The sequence below is a fragment of the Lynx canadensis genome, chromosome A3 (assembly GCF_007474595.2).
Source record: "Lynx canadensis isolate LIC74 chromosome A3, mLynCan4.pri.v2, whole genome shotgun sequence".
Taxonomy (NCBI): domain Eukaryota; kingdom Metazoa; phylum Chordata; class Mammalia; order Carnivora; family Felidae; genus Lynx; species Lynx canadensis.
In genome coordinates, this window is record NC_044305.1 from 21,925,496 (window position 1) to 21,945,953 (window position 20,458).

The window sequence follows — 20,458 nt, forward strand, 5'->3', positions numbered from 1 at the left end:
TCAGAAACCAATGTGATGGAGGACCATGGAGAAAAGGTCCTTCTCCTCTCTGGGCTCGTTTCCTCAGCTGTAAGATGAAGACCCTGATACCTGCTCCAGAGGGCGAGTGTGAGGGTGGGCTGTGCAGGCCAGGGGAGCACAGGGGCTGTGAAACACACGAGAAGGGGCGGGAGGTGGGGAAGCCAAGGGAGAGCTTAGCCCAAGAGCAGGGGGTTGGGCTTTGCTCTGGAGAGCAACCAAGGGCCTCTGAGCAGGGGAATGAAGTGATTCAGGGCCTGGACGTGCCCAGGTCTTTCAAATATCCGCAGCGGGCACCTGGGTGGCTCAGTCAGTTGAACGTCTGACTCTTGGTTTCATCTCAGGTCATGATGTCACGGTTGGGGGGTTCGAACCCCGTGTCGGGCTTTGCGCTGCTGGTGTGGAGTCTGCTAAGGAGTCTGTCTCCCTCTCTCTCTGCCCCTCCCCTGCTCGCTCTCTATCTCTCTCTCTCCCAAAATAAATAAATAAACATTTAAAAGAATTTTTTTAAAGATCAGCAGCAAAGAAGGCAAGGAAGTCCAGCCAAGAGACAGAAAAAAAGAGGGCTCGTTACAAGGGGCCCTCCTTACCTCCAAAGAACTCCCTGCTTAGGAAACTCCATTGCTAGAGAGGTAGCCTGGAACCGGGCCAGGAGACGGGGGGCCAGATGTGATATGGTGTGACGAAGAGGCCAGATGTGATATGGTGTGACGAAGAGGACTGAGATCCTTGGTCTGGAGAGCAAAGGCCTAAGTCAGATCCACCTCATGGGGATGAGGGTGCAGAAGCTGTGGGTGGCACAGAGGGTGGATGTCAAAGCCGGGGAGAGGGAGGGGCAGGCAAATGCCATGTTCTCATCTTTCCTCCAGCCCCAGTCCTTCCCAGAAGAGTAGAAGCTTAACACGTCTTTTTGCACTTGACACAATGAGAAAAAAATCCTAACAAGAAGAGCTGCCTGGAGATAGCACGTCCTGGCTCGGGGGTAGTGAGCTCTCTGCCACTCGCTGGCAGAGAGCATTTGAGCAGGAACTGGAGGATTGTTGGGGAGACAGTGAGGCCTGGAGGGCTCCTCCCTTCTGCTCTGGAGGTGCAGAGTCACAGGTTGCTCTGAGCCCAGCTCTGCAGATGCTCCCTGGCTTAGTCAAGACCCTGGTGTCTGGTAGAGGGGATGCCCTAAGAGGGCGGGCGAGACCAGAAAAGGAAGGTGGGTTCTGCCAGTGCCGGCCCTGCTTGCTGGAGATCACTCTTCAACAGGACAGGAGAGAACACGGAAGACAGGGGGTGAGGTTGGGCTAGGATGGGTTCCTACCCCTCTCTGGGCTGGCTGGGTCCCCACATGGGCCTGTAGCCCCATGGAATGGATATTCTACTGAGGGGGGCATGAGAGTTGGGGAGACCCAATTCCTAGGTCTCCTAGCTGAGCCCCTGCTTCCACACTGGGCAGGTCTGGGTTGACTGTGGAGCCTCCTCCCCGAGCCCAGGCAGGCTCTTTCTCACGTTGCCTGTTCTTTCCCTGATTGCAGAGCACGGTGTCAGCAGGCCCCAATTAAGGGTAATTACATGATCTATTAGATGATTCTGCCACACTGGCTCCCCAGGCTCCCTGGTCTCTTCCAAGGCTAAAAGCCTTCAGCGAAATCGAAATGTCTGGAGCGAGAAGTAGAGCTTTCCCTTCCCTCTGACTTCACACAGAACCAAACAGGACGTGAGCCTGCCCCCTCCAGTGGGTCTGATCTGAGGTCGTCGCAGCAAAAGTGTTTGGGAGAATTCCTTATGCGCCAAGCATCTCATCTCATCCTCACAAGGGCCCTATGCAGTCAGTATAGTCATAGACCCCATTTCATGGATAGGGAAACTGAGGCCCAGAAAGGAGAAGCCACGTGTCCGGGGACACACAGCTGGTGACAGTGGAGCCCAGATAGGAACTGAGATTTGTCTGACTCAGAGACTGAGCTGTTGGCCCTGCTCACTGTTGTCAAGTGTCACAGTGGGTGGGGTGACTTAGGAGACTAGGAGAAGGTGTAGCCCCCAACCCTTGCTGAGGCCTGAATTCCACATATGATGCCTTACAGCAAGGGGCATTTTCACCAATGTCATTAATTTTCCATGCAACCCTATGGGGTCAGCAGGGTAGCTTACCAGGCCCATTTTATAGATGCAGAAAACGAGGTCAAAGCTTGTGACTGGCAAAAGCAGGACTTGAACCTAGGTCTGTTTGACTTCCAGAGTCTGGGTTCTTTTTCGTACCTCACCGCCTCCAAATGACAAGGACTAAGGTTTGTATACAGCCAAGCCCAGAACTGGGCCCAGCCAATAAAAGGCATCCTTGTGGCTATGGCTGCAGTTGACCTTCTCCTTCTGTCGTTTTCCAGGAGCCACCGGAGGGGTGAAGGATGCTGCTCTGGGTGTTCTTCCTGGTGATCCTCACCCTCGACAGTGGCTCCCACTGCTCCCCACCATCCCTGCCCCTCAGGTGAGCAGTCCTGCCGCCAGGGCCTAGATACCCAATGTCCCAGAACCATCCCTGCAGCCCAGCGGGGGATGATTTAGGGCATGCAGAACAGAGCCCTAAGTAGGCCCCAGCCATCTCCTCAGGCAGCCCCCACTGCCTATCTTTGGGAGGGGGGCAGATCCTGAGTTCCAGAGAAGCCTCCCAGCCCTAGGTCCTACCTTCTCCGGGGATGAGTAGGGCAAAGGGCAGAAGGACGTTACGGGGACATGGTGAGTACCCCTCACCCCACCCCCGTTTCCTCACCTGGCCCTGCCACCCAGACCTTTGACGTCTGACTCCTTCCATATAGAATGCCTCGGTATGCAGATGCCATCTTCACCAACAGCTACCGGAAGGTGCTGGGTCAGCTGTCTGCCCGCAAGCTACTGCAGGACATCATGAGCAGGCAGCAGGGGTAAGCAGGTGTAGTGGGTTTTTTCCCAGTCTTCCAAGCATCAGAGTTTGGAGGGACTTTTGGTCCCTTGCCTGGCACAGCATCTATTATTTCTGGATTTGCCATAGCAAAAAGGCCCTAACGCGAAGCCCCAGCTTACCTCTAATTATGCTATGATTGTCGAACACCAGTGATGTGCTTCTCCCCATGTTAGGCTCCAACAGGAATGATACCAATGATAGTTACCATCTGATCATGATTCTGTGCTGGACACAGAGGCTGTGCCCTCAGACATTTACATACATTCGGGACAGTGCTGGGCTCACAGGAAGCCCTTGGTAGTATTAGCCATTACTCTTGGTTTCTTGCCTGTAACAACCCTACAAAGTAGGTACTGTTTACTCCCATCTTACGGGGCAGTTAATAGCTTCTAAAGGACGCATACCAGACAGCTAGCATCCAAAGAGCCTGACATCACAGCCTGTATATTTTTTATTTTGAAAAAGTTTGGCGCATACAGAAAAGCTGCAACAATAATACAATGGACTTCCACATCCCCTTTCCCTATCTTCAGCAATTGCTAATATTTTGTCATATTTGCTTATATACACACGCAAACACATGTGCACTTTGTCATTACTTTGTTGAACCATATGAGAGTAAACTGCGGTCATCACGACCATTTACCCTTAAGGAGCTCTGCACGGTGTCTCCAAACAGCTAACAACAGGACATTCTCTGATATAATCACAGTGTAATTATCACTTAGTGTATACATTCACCTTTCACCAGTTTTCCCAACATGTCCTTTATGGCAATTTTTCATTTTCCTGACCCAGGATCCAAGCCAGGGTCATGGATTGCATTTAATTGCCATGTCTCTTTAGTTTCTTTTAATCTGGAACTGCTCTTCGGCCTTTCGTGACATTGACATTTTTTATTAGTAAAGTTCAGTTATTATTTATAGAACGTCCCTACGTTCCTCATACTGGATTTGCCTGATGCTTCCTCATGATTAGATTCAGGTTATGCATTCATAGCAGTGATATTGTTCCTTCTTGGTGCATTACATCAGGAGGCACATGATGTCAATTCATCCCCTTATTGGTGATGATAACTTTAATCGCCTGGTTAACGTGATGTCGGCCACGTTTCTCCTCTGTCCAGTTAACATTTCTCCTTTATCATTAACAAGTAATCTGTGGGGAGGTATTTTGTAAATCTATTTCGCAGCCTATGCTCTTCACTACTATATCGAGCACCTTCCTAAGTGTTGCTGAATCTAGTTCGATTGGGTGAAAGAGGCCACACCAGATATTGGAATAGGTTTAAGGATATACCTGTTCTGCTTACTTGGCCCTGGCCTTTCCCAGGCTTCTCCACATCCTATCCAAATAGTCACCTCCACTGCTGCTCTTTTTCTAATCCAACAGAGAGAGAAACCAGGAGCAAGGAGCAAAGGTACGGCTTGGCCGTCAGGTGGACAGCGTGTGGGCAGGTCAAAAGCAGATGGCGTTGGAGAGCATCCTGGTGGCCCTGCTGCAGAAGCACAGGTAGGAATATGTGTGTGCATGCACACGCGTGTGTGTGTGTAGTTAGGGACCTTGCAGGCTTCCTTCCACATGGGTTGCCAGGAAAAGGAAAGAATCTCCTCCTCTCCAAAGACATGGGTTCCTGCCAAGGAACAAGGTTCCTTCCTACACACATGAAGAACTGGAGGAAGGGGAGCAAATGCATAATAGAGACCAGATCTTACCTACTGCTGTATCTCCAGTGAGAAGCAAGAGGCCAGGCTCAGCGTCTGTGTACAAAAATGTTCCCTACTCAGTAGTTCTGGGATAGGAACCAGGCACCTGAATTTCAAAAAATGTCCAGGGGATTCTGATGCAGACGATGTGACAGGCACATCCTGGGTCCATTGGCAAGTTTCCAAAACTACAAGGCCAAGGAAAGGCCAGCCCCTCCCAACACCCTCGGGCAGACTAGCGTGGGCAGCACTCACGACCAGGAAAGTTGGGAAGGACAGTCACCCCTCCTTTCATGGCCCCTCATGTTCCCCTGGGTATCAGGGAAGCTCAGGGAGTGCTCTCGGCTTAGAGAGGAGGGAAACTGAAGGAAAGAGGGGCAGCAGCTGGCCCCAAGTCAGGGACTGGAAAGCCAGACCCAAGACCTGTTTTCTTCCCTTCTTCACACGGAGTTCCACTTCACAGACACAGCTCCCCAGGGATGACAGGACTGTTTGTGGAGAAACTGCTGTATTTTTGAGCCTGATTTTAACTGTGAGCACAAACATGTCCCAGCAGGGCTCTGCCAGTCACCTCTGGATGAGCCTATTAAGCAAATCCATTCCCAGCAGAGCTCTCCATGTGCTCCCGCACCTTCCTCCCAACCTAATCAGACACCAAGAGCCCAGAGATCTCACCAACCACAGTCCTGTGGAGACACGAGCGGCAGGCAGATGGTCAGGCTGCAGGAGGGGCGAGAGCCAGCCTGGGAGGCACACACAGCAAGTTGCCTTCCTTGTCTCCTCCTTTGTGAAGGGAGGAGGGGCTCCAATCACCCCTAAGGATCCTACGACTAGAATTCTAAAAATAATGCCTCCCCCAAGCAGCCCACGCTGGGATTAGGTCATCATTCACCTGCTTTAGGGCTCCCGCCAGGCCCTGGTGGGATAGGGTGTAGTGGCCCCAAGGAGGGCCAAGTGCTAAGAACACAGGCTGTGTTCCTGCAGGTTAAAAGCCAGAGACAGTTGCAGAGCTCAAGGTCACAGAGCAGGCAGGAAGGGGCCTGGAGGCTGCTCCAAACATTGTTCCCCCTCCAGCTTAAGGGTTGCAAATCCTAGGATCTCCTGGTGGGCCTGAGGACACATAACAGAAGAATGAATTCTTAGAGCTTAGAGTAGAATGATCTGGAAGACGGCACATCTGTGCACCCACCACACTTTATGTCCACCTAATGGCCCTGTGAGGAAACCGAGATTCAGAATTACCTGTCCTCCTCTCTCTGGAATATCGTCCCCTGACTACGACATGCCAGGCCCTGGGCTGAGAGTTACAGCAGTGAATAGGACAACAGTGGTCCTTGCTCCCGTGGAATTCACTGATGCACTGAGGCAGACAGAAATTTAGCAAGTCCCCGAACAGTGGATTATTTAATCTGTGATAAGTGGTAAGAGATGTAAGGGGTGTGGTTGAACATACGTGCCGGAAGGAATAACCTAATCTAACCCTGTCTGGGGATTAGAGGTGGCTACTTCAAGAGGAAGTAACTGGCCCAGGATCTCCGTGGGAATAGGTGAGCAGAGCTGGGGCTGAGACTGGTGTTCGCTGTGCTGGAACCCGTGAGATCCTTCCCTTCCTCCCATAGTCCCTCTTCTGGAACCCAGACAGCTAGGCCTGACATTGGAGCACCTGTCACCCTAGTTCCGGGTGTCTTGCCCAAACTCACCCTTGCTTCGGTCTCCCTAGTTGAGCTTTATCTTTCTTTCTGAAACAGGAATTCCCAAGGATGAGGATTCCACCTGTGTCTCATGCCACCTGCAGCCAAAACACAACTGCATCCAGTTACTCCTATTTAATTTCTGACCTACCTTTTTCCTTCACAGATACAATAAAATTCCCCCATACTGTTCTGCATCTCAATTTCCTTTTATCTTCTGCCTAATTTTTTATGTGTTTTACACAGTTACATTTCTCAAAGAGGTATTACAAGGTATACTACAAAAATAGCTAACATTTACCAAGTACGCGGAGTGGTAGCCGGGAAGCTTCATGCATAGAATCTCATATGCTCCTCACACAGCCTAATGGGAGGTCTCGGTATCCTTATCTCACAGACAAAACACTGAGGCACAGAAAGGGTAACTGAACTGCCAAGGTCACTGCTGACAAGTGAGAGTACAGGGATTCAAACCCAGGCGGGGGGTTCAGAACCAGGCTCTTAATCATTCCCATCCACTCCAGGCCAAAGTCATTCTTCATCCACTGGTGGCTTGTTCATCCACGAGCAATATCATTTATTCATTCAACAAATATTTATACAGTACCCATTATGTGCCAGGCACTGGGAATACAACTGTGAGCAAACAGGCAAAGACCTTATATTCTAATGAGGGGGAAGAATAATAAAAACAAGTAAATATAGAAATGGTAGATGGCAGCAGTTGCAAAGGAGAAACATTTAAAGGGTTGAAGAGTGTGGGAGGGCATTTTTGTATCTAGAATCCATACTTGTGCTGCGCTGTGGGCAGGGAGGGCCTCAGTGACGGGGTGACATTTGAGTAAAGGCCTGAAGGAGGAGAGGGGGGTTGGCTGTGTGAGTATCTGGGTAAAGAACATTCCAAGCAGAGTGAAAACCCAACACAAAGGCCCCGAGGCAAGAGCATGGAAGGAGAGGAATCAGAGCTGGTAGTTATAGACCTGGCTGTCCAATATGGTAGCCGTTAGCCACATGTGGATACTGAACACTTGAAATGTGTCTAGTACAAGCCGGAATGTGCAGTAAGTGTAAAATAGACATTGATTTCAAAGACAGTATGAAAAAAGAATATAAAATACCACAATGTTTTTTTATATTGGCTATATAATAATATTTTAGATAATACTGGTTTAAATAAGATATTAAAATTAATTTCACCTGTTTCTCTTTTACTTTTTTTAAAAATATCTTTCTTTTAAAAAAAAGAAACTGGGGAGCCAGGGTGACTCAGTTGGTTGAGTGGACGTACAACTTTGGCTCAAGTCATGATCTCATGGTTCATGGGTTCGAGCCCTGCATCGGGCTCTGTGCTGACAGCTCAGAGCCTGGAGCCCACTTCAGATTCTGTGTCTCCCTCTCTCTGCCCCTCCCCTGCTGGTGCTCTGTTTCTTTCTCTCAAAAATAAATAAACATTAAAAAAAATGTTTTAAAGAAACTTATTCTTTAAAATATTTTATTTATTTATTTAGTTACTTACTTAAGTAACATCTACACACACTGTGGGTCTTGAACTCACAACCCTGAGATCAGGAGTCCCATGCTCCACCAAATGAGCCAGGTGTCCCCCCCCCCTTTTTTTTTTACATTTTTATGGTGGTTACTAGAAAATTTAAAAAGCACCCATGTGGCTTGCATTACATCTCTAAGAAATAGTGCTGGTAGAGCTAATCCTTTTGAGTTAAAAAACAATTTTTTTTAATGTTTATTCATTTTTAAGAGACAGAGAGAGAGACAGTGTGAATGGGGGAGGGGCAGAGAGCCAGGGAGACACAGAATCCAAAGCAGACCCCGAGTTGTCAGCACAGAGCCCAATGTGGGGCTCAAACCCATGAACCTTGAGATCATTACCTGAGCCAATGTCAGACACTGAACTGACTGAGCCACCCAGCACACTTTGAGGTTTTGCTATAAGGGAAAGCAAAGAACTGAAGCCACTGACCACAGGTACCTAGGCCAGTGACTACTCAGCTTTTTCTATTGATGAACCATTTCTCACCTGGGCCAGATACCCTCGCGTATCATCTACCCTACACATGCCTCTTAGAATCCATCAACTTCCCGGGGGGAAAAATTGTTCTATATTTTGCTTTGAGCAATGGTTACACCAGTGTAGTTAGATATAAACATTCATTGAGCTGTACACTTAAGATTTGTGTATTTTGCTGTAATTAAAAAACAAAACAAAACAAAAAACCAACTATGAAAAGTCCGGGTGATGGGAAGTCTGTTTTGATTAAAAGTGTAAGAAGAATCACAGCATTTTGGAGTTGATGGGGACTCAGAGACAAGCAATCCCTACTCCCATTCTGCAGCCAGGGACACACAGCACTGACCTGGGGCCTGGCAGGCAGGTCTCCTGTCTCCTTGCATCAGAACTGTAAAGCCAGCTTGATTCTTCACAGGGTTTAGACCACCTGCTCTCCCTGGGAGTCCCCAGTTTACCCTCCAAGAAAGAATGTCAGGCGTGGGAAAGGCTCTGCAGGGGACCACTGTGGCGGCTCTGCCGAGGAGACCATACCAACAATGGGGGACAAAAGCCCTCTCCAGAGGAGAAGGCTGGCCATTGAGGGCTGGCAGTCCACTTCAACCAAGAGAGGCGGGCAGGCCGAGAACCTGCCAAGGAAGGAGAACAAAGGAGGAAGCTGCTGAATGGTGGGCTCGCCATGGCCAGCCCCGAGGCCCCCTCCTTCCCCCAGACCCACCTGCTCATCTCTTTCCTCCACCCCGACAGAAACAAACACTGAGGACTCTCCCAACTTCCAATTAGTTTTTCAAATGAAATAATGACCACTGGGACCCACTGCTACTTGTGGTTTTCAAGGCGAATACAATTATAAAGGAAAAAACCATGATGGCCACAATTCCGGTGCTTTATCACCATTAACTACAACACTAATGGTCTTAAAAGACTTTACCCCTCCCCTCAGAGGGGCTGGGAGCTTCCCGTTCCCGTGGGGGTCCTACTTAAGACCCAGTGTTATTTTTTTCCCCCTAAGGAAATGCTCTAATCAATGGGGGACTTGTTGCTTTTAATAATAATCCCTTGTGTTTGTATTAACTTAAAGTTCACAGAGAGGTTTCCCATCCATTACTGCATTCGCTCCCTCCCACAGCCCTCTGGAGAAAGGCAGGGAGGGGTGGCCTCACAGAGGTCAGGCGCCCCAGCCAGGTCCCACCCGCGCAGAGGGAGCAAAGCCGGGAACCGATTCCTCATTCCAGGGCAGCGCTCTTATGTGGTTTCACGATTCCAGGTCCCTCAGGAAATGCGAGCTGGGGAATCGAGTGAATTAAACAATCAGACAAATAAACACGTGGACCTGGTACAAACTGCTTTCTGTGATCCTACTAATGACACACAGGAAATAATGGTGATACCGATATCTGCGCTGACCAGAGCAAATACGGAGTCAATGCTAAGCGCCAGGCACTGTGGTATGTGTTTTGGCTGTGACCTCATTTAATCCTTCTAAAGCTCTCGGAGGTATTATCCCCATTTTTACTGATGGGAAACTAAGACCCTGAGGGGTAAAGAAGGGCACAGAGCTAATCAAGCAGGTCAGCTGGGCTCTAAATCACCATGTTTAATACTTCTTAGAGAAAGCCAGGCTCAGCACTACTACATTGTCAAAGAAAAACCAGAGCCACATAGTAAAAATAGTAAGATTTCATTCAGGACTACTGCACTAGGGCGAAAGAGACCTCGGCATAGAACTGGGCTCAGTTCAGAATACGGCATCGGCAAGGGGGGATTTATAGCCAAGGAGTAGGGTGGGGATAGGTGGATGGCTTCTGACCAAACGGACCTTAACAAGATCCCTGCTGTAGACAGGCCAGGGTGCTCAGACATCACCTGGGGGTTGGTAGAGGATGAAGGACCTGATCAGATATCGAGGTGGGGGGTAGGTTCTGGTTAAACTGACTTAGCAGATTCTTATTAAACTAGATTTTACAAGAAAGTGCAGACATGGGTCCAGGAGAAGTTTCAGGAGCCTAAGAGACTCTTAAACACAGAGAACAAACTGAGGATTGCTGGTGGGGTGTTGGGTGGGAGGTTGGGCTAAATGGGTGATGGGCGTTAAGGAGGGCACTCGCTGGGATGAGCACTAGGGGTTATATGTTAAGCGATGAATCACTAAATTCTATTCCTGAAATCATTATTACACATTATCACACTCTGTTCTGTCCCAGCATAAAATTCAAGTTGCCTAAAATTTGCCATTGGTCCTAAAATAAAATCTGTGACCTTTACCACAGCCTTTAAAAGCTGTACTTGTTCTGGCTTCCAAGAATACTCTCCTCCTTGCTAACTACACCCTAGTTATACTGGCCTGCCTTCAGGTCGAACATGCCATGCCAAGCTCTTGCCTCAGCGTCTTTGCATATGTTGACCCTATGCCCAGAGTGCTCTCTCCCAGCTCTGCACAGGCTCCCTCTTGTCCTTCTGGTGTCAACTTAGCCTTCCCAACCCCGCTAGGTAAAAAGTGCTTCCTTGAAAGCCCTTCAGATTTGCAGTCTGTTTCCCCTGTCCCCTCCAATTTTAAGTGGATCGAGGGCAGGGAACTGTCCGTCTTGCTCTCGGCTACAGCTCGACGCAGCACAGAGCGTGGCACATAGCAAGTCTGCTGTGCTTTACTCCCCAGCTCCTTTCTGGGTCCACAGGCCAACCCTCAACCAGCCTGGAAGCTGTTTTCTGACTTCCTTTCCTACAGCCCCTATACTTCTGTTCTCAGGCTTTGCCCTTTCTCTACATCTCTGTCCATCAGGTCTCATTGGTCTGTCTTCCAGAATGGTACCCATCTGGTTCTAGGTGTAAGTCCCAGCTGGGTGGGCTCCCCCTGCTGTCATCCCTCCCCCACCACGGAGCTGGTGTGGTGCCAGCCTAAGTAGGGTCACTAGGAGCCACTCTAGAGCCCAATATTACCCTTTCCCCACAGAGTGGGATAAGAAACAAACACTTAAAAGCAAAGAAGGCTTCCAAAGTCATAGTTGACAGGAACCAGGCAGGTGAAATTGGCAGGTGCAACAGCAGAGGCGCCGTGCTGTGGTGAGAGGCACAGACACCTGTGGGGACGGAGCTCTGGCAAGCTGGAAAGAGCAGGCCCCACCGACAGGGAGTTGCTGCTGCTCAGCTCCAGCTGATTGTTGCCATGTAGCAATCAGGCCCAATGTCACAGGCTCAGATTTTCTTTTTTAAGACAATCGAAAACCCAGGGAGCCTGGGTGGCTCAGTCAGTTGAGGGTCTGACTCTTGATTTAGGCTCAGGTCATGATCCCAGGGTCATGGGATTGAGCCCTCGTGTGGGGTTCTGTCCTGAGCATGGAGTCTGCTTTGAATTCCCTGCTTCCCCCCACCCCCCGTCCCTCTCCCTCACTTACATGCTCTCCCTCCCTAAAAACAAAAATAAAAAATGAAAAAAAAAAGAATCCAGCACCCAAAACCTGTATTTTTATTACTTTCTCAGTTAAGTTAGCAGCTTATTCAGTTTTTGAGAAAACATATGGATCAAATAAAGCCTATCAATGGGCCACCTCTGGTTGCAGCCTCTGGGAAAGGTGAGGCCTTCTTCCCACCTTGGAAGCAACCCTGTAATTGCCCACATCACCCTCTCTCACCTGTAGAATCCCATTCAGAAGTAGTCCAAAGTTCCAGAATCTCTTTTCCCCAACCAAAAATCCCAATTTCCTCACTGTAGTGAAATCCAGCTTGCACTGGAATGCAATCTGATTCAAATCATTTCTGCCTCCCAAATTCAATAAATACCATGAGGATTACCTGCTTTTCAAAAGTAATCTAAATGTATTTATGTTTCAATTAATAGAATCAGAGGTGATGAGCGAAAGTATGTAGCTAGGAGCTAATTGGGGAAGGTGCCAAGAGCTGAGCCAAGCACTTTAGATGCAGGAAACTCCTTCAGTCATATGACGTAAGTACAGTCCTCATGTTATGTACCCCGGGGATCCCACCAGCCCAAAAGTACTAGAACAAACTCTCAATCGGGCCGTTGTTCCTGTTATTCTCTTTATTCCAAAACAGATTAATTACAAATGTCAACTTTTCAAATGCAACATCTGGCTAAGTTAGGAATATTCACAGCCTCTTGCTAAGGCGCCATGCCAAAGAAACAGGATATTTGGGCTCACAGGTGTGCGCTCTGTGTCGGGGAAATAGAAAAACAACAAGCAAACGTATAACCACAATTCTGACTTTTTTTTGTTTAAATAAAGTTTCTTCATTCCTCTTTACGAACTGTGAATTGTTCTTGACTCCTTTTCTTGATGTTCATCTCAGCTTGCAAAATTTCTTTCCTTCTTCTGGCACTAATGTGCTGTTCTGAAAGAAAATGGAGACAAACACCAAATTACTGAAGGTTTCAGTTCGCTGTTACAGTTCCTAACTGGTGACAACAGAGAGACCAAGGTTCTCTGCCGTTTTAAGATCCTATTTATATACGAATAATCATTAATCTATTAATTGTATTTATTTATCCCCCATCTCATTTCACAAGAGATTGTGAGACCACTAGTTCCAGCAAAAGCTGATGATAACGTAAATACGAACAACAGCGCAAACCTGACGACTAGGAAAGAAAGTGGCATGTGGAGCTCTGACATGAGGTAATTCCAGGCACACCTCTCACAGTGCAAGGCCAGAAAGACAGTGTAAATTTCAACTAGGGGAAGAAAAAGGAAAGCCTAAAGAATGTCCATCTTCAATTTCCCACGCTCCAGGTCCGCCAACCAGCACGGGCCCTCACGTAGCTTGGACGATGACATTCCGGCCACTCAGGACAGAAACCCGCACCATACTCCTGCCATGCAGGTCTCCAGTCGTGTTCTTGCCAATGGTCAGCCTCAGTGTCTAAACCTAAGAACGATTCTCAAAAATGGAACTCAGCTCACAGAAAAACTCTAAGAGGAGACAAAAACCTCTCTATCTCTTATTCCTTCTTTCCCCATGGCTGCCCTACCCTCGACTCTACAAACTGAGGGGAAACGTGAGAACGGAAATGACAATCTAGACAGCTGCTGTGCAAGTAGGAGGGTGAAGCAGCAAACAGGTGTTTCGGGCAGCTCCGGCAGGCAGAGGCACCGCGCCGACACGCACGCCGTCCTTAGCGGGCAGTTCTACCCAGTGGTGAGGGCTGACGCGATGGCGATGCAGTCTTGCAGAATGGTAGGCTCCAAACCGATTAATCCACAGTTCCAGGGGACACACACACAGGCACAGAACTAATCCTGAAGGCTGAAGTGAGTGCCCCTAATACCCTGGCAACATGCAGAGGTTCCCAGGTGCACTAAAACGTGTGTGCTCCGGAACGACCATGAGGAGAGGAGAGCGTGAGTATGAAACAGGAGGAGCTGAAAGGGCAGCGGCCCACCAGCCTCCGTCTTGGCTAAGGAGGTGCAGCCTCTATTGTGCCTCATCAAATCGATGTCTGTCCTCAGATCAAAAGCACTTAGCTACCACAGACTTTCCTTTAAAATACTAGGCCCCGACCTCTGAAGTCCCAAACGTCCACATGATCAAGCATCTTTCCTCTCTCTCAAGCAGTGTGATTTGGGGGTAGCAGCAGCATGAGAGTAGACTATCTAAATAGCAAGAAAAAAAAAATCAATCCAGAGTTATTTTGAAGAATTAAAGAGCTCAATATTTAGCAGAAAGGACTAGTTCTGAAAGTAAAATCTCAGAACAACTCTAATGCAGGACAAAATCAACTGGGTATGTTAGGGAATGGGGGAGGACACAAGGGACTGACTACACAGGGGAACTTTCTGGAGTGTAGAAATAGTCTATACCTTGACTGAGGTGCTATTTACACGACTGTGTAATTTGTCAATATTCAGATTGTACTCAAAAAGGGCAACTTTTACTGGATATAAATTGTACCTCAATTAAACCCAAAACAACAAAACCAGGACAAACGCAGTCTTTGTGCTGAGGATTAGATGTGCCAGCTTATGCTCACACATCAGTGAAAAGGCTCTACATTCCATGCTTTTGTTGATCTCCCTGATCTGCAGAGGATTAAAAATTAGATGGTTCTGCTGCCTTGGCAGGGAAGCCACTTCCAAGGCAAGGGATCAGGGAACATGACTTGAAAATTCAAATACTTTCCTTCTCTATATGTTGGCCTAGTTACAGGTGTCAGCAAATGATGCCCCATGGGCCAAATCCAGCCCACCACCTGTTTTTGTAAATAAAGTTTTATTGGAACACAGCCATGCTCATTTGTTTAGTCTACGGCTGCTTTCACATTATAGTGACAGAGTTGAGTAGCTGTGACGGAGGCCATATGGTCTGCAAAGCCTAAAATACTATCTTTCCAGAGAACTTTTCCTGATCCCTAGTCTAGAGGAACTGATCAATGAAGCGCATACTCTCTCTCCTTCCCTCCCTTCACCTTGCTTTCACCTCCATCCTCATCCTAGGATTAATACCTAGGAAAATGGGTGATAGTTCACTTGACATTTTAGTCACACAGGGATCAGCCCTGAACTACACCCTGAGTTCTAGAAACCGGGGTTCTGATGCTGGCTTTGAGCTATGGCCATTAGTCCTTCGTAACAGAGAATCTCACCAAACCACACTGTTTGGCCCAACCAAAGATCAGTGTTACAAAAAGGCCTAGAAACAGTGACAAGGTGTGCCAGGATTTGCCATGGGACCATCATTTAATGAATTGAGATGTTCTGAACGGGGTCCCCTTTCAAGAAGTCCAAGGTTGCATCTGTCTTATCCTCAACTCTGCTTTCCTCATCGAGAAAGGGGCTGCTGTCTATCAAGTACCCCATGGGCATAAGGGAGGATGGAGTCTAATGCAGCCAAAGCCAGGTCAAATTACCCTATCAGTTGGGCTCACTCAGGGAGTTTTGGTTTTTTGCCCTGGTCCACTAAGTTCAAAAATGGCCCCAGAATTCAGCTTTGGCTTGGGGAAGGTGGGGAGGAACGAGTGGGCTGAACATCAGATAAAAAACTGACATGCATGAGGTGGGCAAGATGGGAAAGGGGCCCTGCTTCTGGGATGAGTCCACCCTTCATCTTTACCGTAGTGTCCTATATTTTGCCAATCTACTGCTCTGCTCTGCAGCGATCCTGCCAAAGGAAAGAGGGTTTGAGAATCAAGAAAGGACAGTGGGAAGAGAAATAAGCTTGAGAAAAGAAATGGCAAACACCCAACCAGAGCTTCCATTAGGGTCCGTGACTCCCCCAGTGGCAGAGTTTGTTCTAGGACTCACAGCAGAACTTTCCGTATGAGGGTGTGTGCATGTCCGTGTGCACACATGCTGGAGAGGGGATGAGGACCATGGTCTCTCTCCCCAGAAAATGTACACAATTTTAGGATTTCAGATTAGGAACTCCTGCTAAACAGGATCTAAATCAAATGGTTTCCAGTCCACTACTCCCCTGATTTGTACATCTTGTGTGGGCAACTTCCAGAAAAGAGAGAACTCAACAGAGCACAGCCTTTTGGCTCCCTGGGGCCTGGACTGGCTGCTGCAAGGGAACAGGGCTCTGCTTAGAAAAAACAGCTGAGTCCCTGGCTCTTTCTCAGATGCGATGCGTAGCTGCCAAGTTAAGGCTCCTGGAAGGGCAGAGAAATGAACCAGCTGCCACTGCCGGTGCTAAGGGAAGCTCTGGTGGAACGTGGATCACTACAGGGAAGTGAGGGAGCACCTCGGGGCCAGGTCTCCATGAGGCGAGGCACTCAGCGCACAATGGCGACTCAGGCAGGGATGAGACAGGTGGCTCTCCCGCCTACTAATGGTCTCTGAGAAAGCCTCTCTGATCTGCCCAACTTAATTGGCAGCCATGTTGGAGGGCACACTATTGAGTTACATTCTTACAGCAAAAGTCCTGGAGAGGAGAAAGCAGGGCACATCTGAAAATGTTAACTTCCAAAGGTGAAAGCAGTTCTGACCTTTTCTTACCGACCTTTCCGTGGCTCAAATCACCCAAGTTCTAATAAAGTCAAATCAATGAGAAACACCTATGTGACATTTAAATTTGCTTCTAATCCAGGTTCGAAAATCAAGCTGCCAGCAAGCTGCTGCCGTGCTGAGATCTGACCGTTTGTGTGAACCTAAGGTTGTCTGGTTCTCAGGGACGTGGTACAGGCTACCGAGCAGGGCTCCCTGTTAGGGGCTTCTTAAAACCTATGGCAGTTGGGGGTGGGGGTGGGATGGGATGGGAAGAGCGTGGACCTCACACTTAGGAGGAAACGCTCCGTGAGTCTGCCAGGGGTTATAGAGGATTAGCTCTGGGGCATGGGAGGAGGACAAAATAGGATTCCCCGTGGCGAGTAGAGAACATTTTTACACAGCCAGCACATTAACAACGATCTTCTGCCGCACATGTTCTAATCCATTTTAATCTTCATAAAGCAATTATTTTCTTCTCTTGTTCTAATGTGTCAGGGCATAAATCACTGTGGTTTTAATACATTTAAAACTGATCACCAAGGCCCCTTTCGGACTTAAAAGGCTGGATTAAGGTGTCACACTTGCCCCTAAGGATACGAATCGTTCTGCCACATACCCTTGTTCAAAGAGCTGGGTGAGCAGAGCTGACAAAAATATTTCTAATCCCACTCTGAGTCCCTGGCCCATCCCCAGCCTTACCTCTTGATTGCCTGCTGGGCCAGCATCCGATTGCCAGCCAGGAACGTCACGCTGCCCAAGATGGCCAGGTACTTCAGGGTCTGGAACATGTTGAGCTGAGTCCAGTAGACATACATGAGCCCCAGCATGGCTACAGGAACAGATGTCATGACAGCCAATTAAACTTCTGGACTCTGAAGAGGTCTCTATTTCTAGACCAGCTCATTTTATTCCTTTTATCTGGTGCCAGAAAATTAACTCAATATACTTACCTTGGCTACCGAGAAATTCAGAGGTAAAAATCAGATGTCAGCTACCTTAACTATCCGGTTCCATGTTCCAACTCACATCTATTTCCTTTAATGTAGGTTTTTTATTTTTGTTGGGTTTTTTTTAAAGCATTACTATGATACTATATTTGGCATTCATTTTATTTTTTAAATTCTGAATGAAAGCATGCAGGGTTAAATAAATGAATAATTTCCTTTCTATTAAAAAAAGATTAATTAAGGGGATTTTGCCAGTGTGAGTAGGAAGGAAGCAGGAAGCACTGAGGAAGGTTTAGTGAAAAGGGCTCAGGCCTGGGCACTGGGAGCCCTGGGTTCTGGTCCAGGCTCTTCCTTGCCTAGCTGCTTCCATTTCTCTGAGCCTACATTCTCTCACTTGTTGAACAGGGAGGATCGTAACTCCTGCCCTGGGCACCCACATCACAGCTGTGATGAAAATCAAATGAGGGAATGTGCACAAAAAACACTCTGGCAAGAAAAGTCATGGCTCTAAACAAATTTATATTCAGGTTCTAGTCTCAGCTTCACTCAGGAGGGCTATCATCAAACCCAGTAACTAGGCTGGTGAGAAAGGTCATCCTGTCAATTTTGCCCAGAAAGATGACGGATGAACTACGGCAGGGGTTCTTAACTGTTTCTGAGGTCACGGACCACTGTGAGAATCTGATCAAAGTTACAAACTCCCTCTTTCCTGAGAAAAACACAGACACACATTTGCCTAGAATTTTAACTGATTCATCTGTGGACCGCTACAGAATCACACACTATGGATGCACAGAGGGTGACTCCCCAAAGCGTCAACGAAATCAGAGAATACTGAAATCTCAGTGAAATGCAAGGCGCCACAGATCCAACAGGGTCAAACGTCTCAAACGCTTAGCTGGTTTGTGAATTTACCGTCTTGTTATGTTTAGGTCCTAAGTTCTCAAGAGAATAACATGGGATAGTGTGGCCAACTGTGGAAGAAACTGTTTTCTATTACTGTCCAGGCTCAGCCGCCAACAAACGTGAAGATCGATATGGTGGGGAAAGATAACCTTTGGAAACTGCATTAATGCTCTTCATCCAGGAAGATGGCTCAATGTAAAGCTACGGCAAGTGAGTAATCTCTGGAAATGAACAGGGCTATTAAGTATGGGTAAATGGCCAGCCAACAGCAGCCTAGCACAATGAAACCCAATATAATGACAGCTGTTCTACGCTGATGGACCAAACAGGTTTATCATCATATTAACTGTCCTAAAAGGCCAGGAGGAAGAGGGAAATGTTATGCTATTAAGTCATTATAGTTAATAGGTTGTGGGTCTACTTAACAGGGCTTTTGCATGGGCAGGCAAAATGTCAGAGGAAGCTAAATGGAATTAGCAGCCTAGAGTGCTTACCAGCATGTCCCAGGTGAAAGATGATTGTGCTTGGAGCAAAAGTGAAGTTGGAGACATTGGCACCAATCCGGATCCACTGAACGATGGGGAGAGATAAATTAAAAAGACATTAGAACTTGAAAGGGAAGGCAACACATGCTACGTCAATGCTAATCCAATGAACAGCCCCAAGGGCTTAAAAGTTCATGTATACTTGAAGGACAGGAAATTTTTCCAAGTGACAGCCATCCTATTATAAGTCCTCGGGAAAAAAATTGTTCCCTTTTCTCTTTAGGAAGGCATTCCTACACCTGCTCTCAAATGTGCTCGAGTAACTCAAACCTGAACATCCTTTTTAATGACTGCAAACTCTTCTATTTTAAAGCAGGTGAAACCACAAAGCTGAAAGGTCACAGACCGCATTTATGATGAAGTAACTGGCACTCAGGCTAATTCCTCTAAGTACTGGTAAGATAAGACCCTTGGCAGCCGGTAGGGTGCACGCTCCTGCCGTGGGTTCCATGCCTTTTGAAATTCTGATCACTCATGAGAACAGGTGCCCATACCCTCAGTCTGGTTTCTGAAAGACTGTGCCATGCCTTCCAGATTTAGACTGACCAATAATTCCTTTACTAAAATCAATGAATAAATTAGAAACACAGGCAGCTAACTTTCCAGAAGTAAGATCTAATGAGTTTTCCATACAGTTATCAAAATTCTCTGAACTTCGAGGATATGCTTCTTATATTTATAATTTGTAAAGAGAGACCAAAAGAAAATTATTAAAAAAAAATTCAAACAGTACACTGAAGTATAAAAATTTCCTTCCTTTATACTCCCTAAAAGGTCCTCTCCTTAGAGGTGACCAACACTAACAGATAATGCCTTTTCAAGGTTTTTACAAAGAGGACCATACTAAACATACTCTTCTACCCCTGGCCTTCTTCACCCAGTACATCTTGGCAATCTTATCAATACCAGCATATAAATCTATATATTCTTTTAATAAAGTGCATATTATTCCATCATATGGATGTACCATAATTTATTTAACACTTGCTTTTATGAGGGTTTTGGGTTGTTTATGGTTTTAGGTTCACTGAAATGCACAGCCTCTGTTCTCTGTTGTTATCTTTAAAAAAAAAAAAAATTATTTATTTATTTATTTATTTATTTATTTATTTATTTACTTGTTTATTGAGAGAGAGAGAGAAACAGCAGGGGAGAGAGAGAGAATCCCAAGCGGGCTCCGAGCTATCAGTGCAGAGCCCGACACACAATGCAGAGTTCTATATCATGAACTGTGTTATCATGACCTGAGCTGAAATCAAGAGTCAGACGCTAAACCGACTGAGCCACCCAGGTGTCCCTCTGTACTCTCTTTTTATATAGCTATCAGCATTGGGCCTTGCCTTCTTCACACTTGACCTCATCTGAACACTCCTGCAGACTATCCCAGTCCATACACTTTTATCATTTTTTAGTGGCTATAAGGTACTTTCTCATGCCTCTCGTTTATGGATCAGTTGGCTGTTCCCCACAGTGGGGAATTTCAGTTATTCTAAAATTTTTTGACCATCGGTTCAGGTCACAGCTGCTGGACCCCTTCAGAGCTGTGCAGAGGCCAGAGCACAAAGCCTCCTTTAGAACAGCTACATCTGCTGAGTCTGGCGCCAGACACACATTGCCCATGCTAATTACAGCTACTCACCAGAGCAAAGAGCAGGAGCAAGGGCGAGAGGATCAGGGCTGTGAACGTATTGGACACCACGGTGGGGGGCCTCTTCTCAGGCTCTCGGAACAGGTGCTGCCAAAAGAAGACATACCAAGA

At 47.3% G+C, this 20,458-nt stretch overlaps 2 protein-coding genes across 3 annotated transcripts in view; one reads left to right on the forward strand and one right to left on the reverse strand.

Moving 5' to 3' along the window:
* Window positions 1–2,411: 2,411 nt before the first annotated feature.
* Window positions 2,412–5,168, forward strand: GHRH (growth hormone releasing hormone). The gene is made up of 4 exons (XM_030311752.1): window positions 2,412–2,491; window positions 2,820–2,924; window positions 4,337–4,456; window positions 5,114–5,168. The coding sequence occupies exons 1-4, from the start codon at window positions 2,412–2,414 to the stop codon at window positions 5,166–5,168; spliced, it is 360 nt and encodes a 119-aa protein (XP_030167612.1).
* Window positions 5,169–12,385: 7,217 nt separating this feature from the next.
* Window positions 12,386–20,458, reverse strand: part of RPN2 (ribophorin II) — a 61,460-nt gene continuing 53,387 nt past the window's right edge. Inside the window, exons 14-17 of one of the 2 annotated variants that reach the window (XM_030309649.2) lie at window positions 20,339–20,434; window positions 18,649–18,724; window positions 17,001–17,130; window positions 12,386–12,711 (exon numbers count right to left, since the gene is read on the reverse strand). In XM_030309649.2, coding sequence (XP_030165509.1) covers window positions 12,699–12,711; window positions 17,001–17,130; window positions 18,649–18,724; window positions 20,339–20,434 — 315 coding nt within the window. In that variant the 3' untranslated portion in view covers window positions 12,386–12,698. Of the gene's footprint in view, window positions 12,712–15,407; window positions 15,475–17,000; window positions 17,131–18,648; window positions 18,725–20,338; window positions 20,435–20,458 lie in introns of those variants that run through there. The other variant, XM_030309648.2, reaches the window with a different exon arrangement.

Coding starts and splice junctions, on each gene's coding strand:
- GHRH (XM_030311752.1), top strand. CDS start 2,412: ATGCTGCTCTGGGTGTTCTTCCTGGTGATCCTCACCCTCGACAGTGGC. Junction 2,492..2,819: donor CCACCATCCCTGCCCCTCAG/GTGAGCAGTCCT, acceptor CCTTCCATATAG/AATGCCTCGGTATGCAGATG. Junction 2,925..4,336: donor ATCATGAGCAGGCAGCAGGG/GTAAGCAGGTGT, acceptor CTAATCCAACAG/AGAGAGAAACCAGGAGCAAG.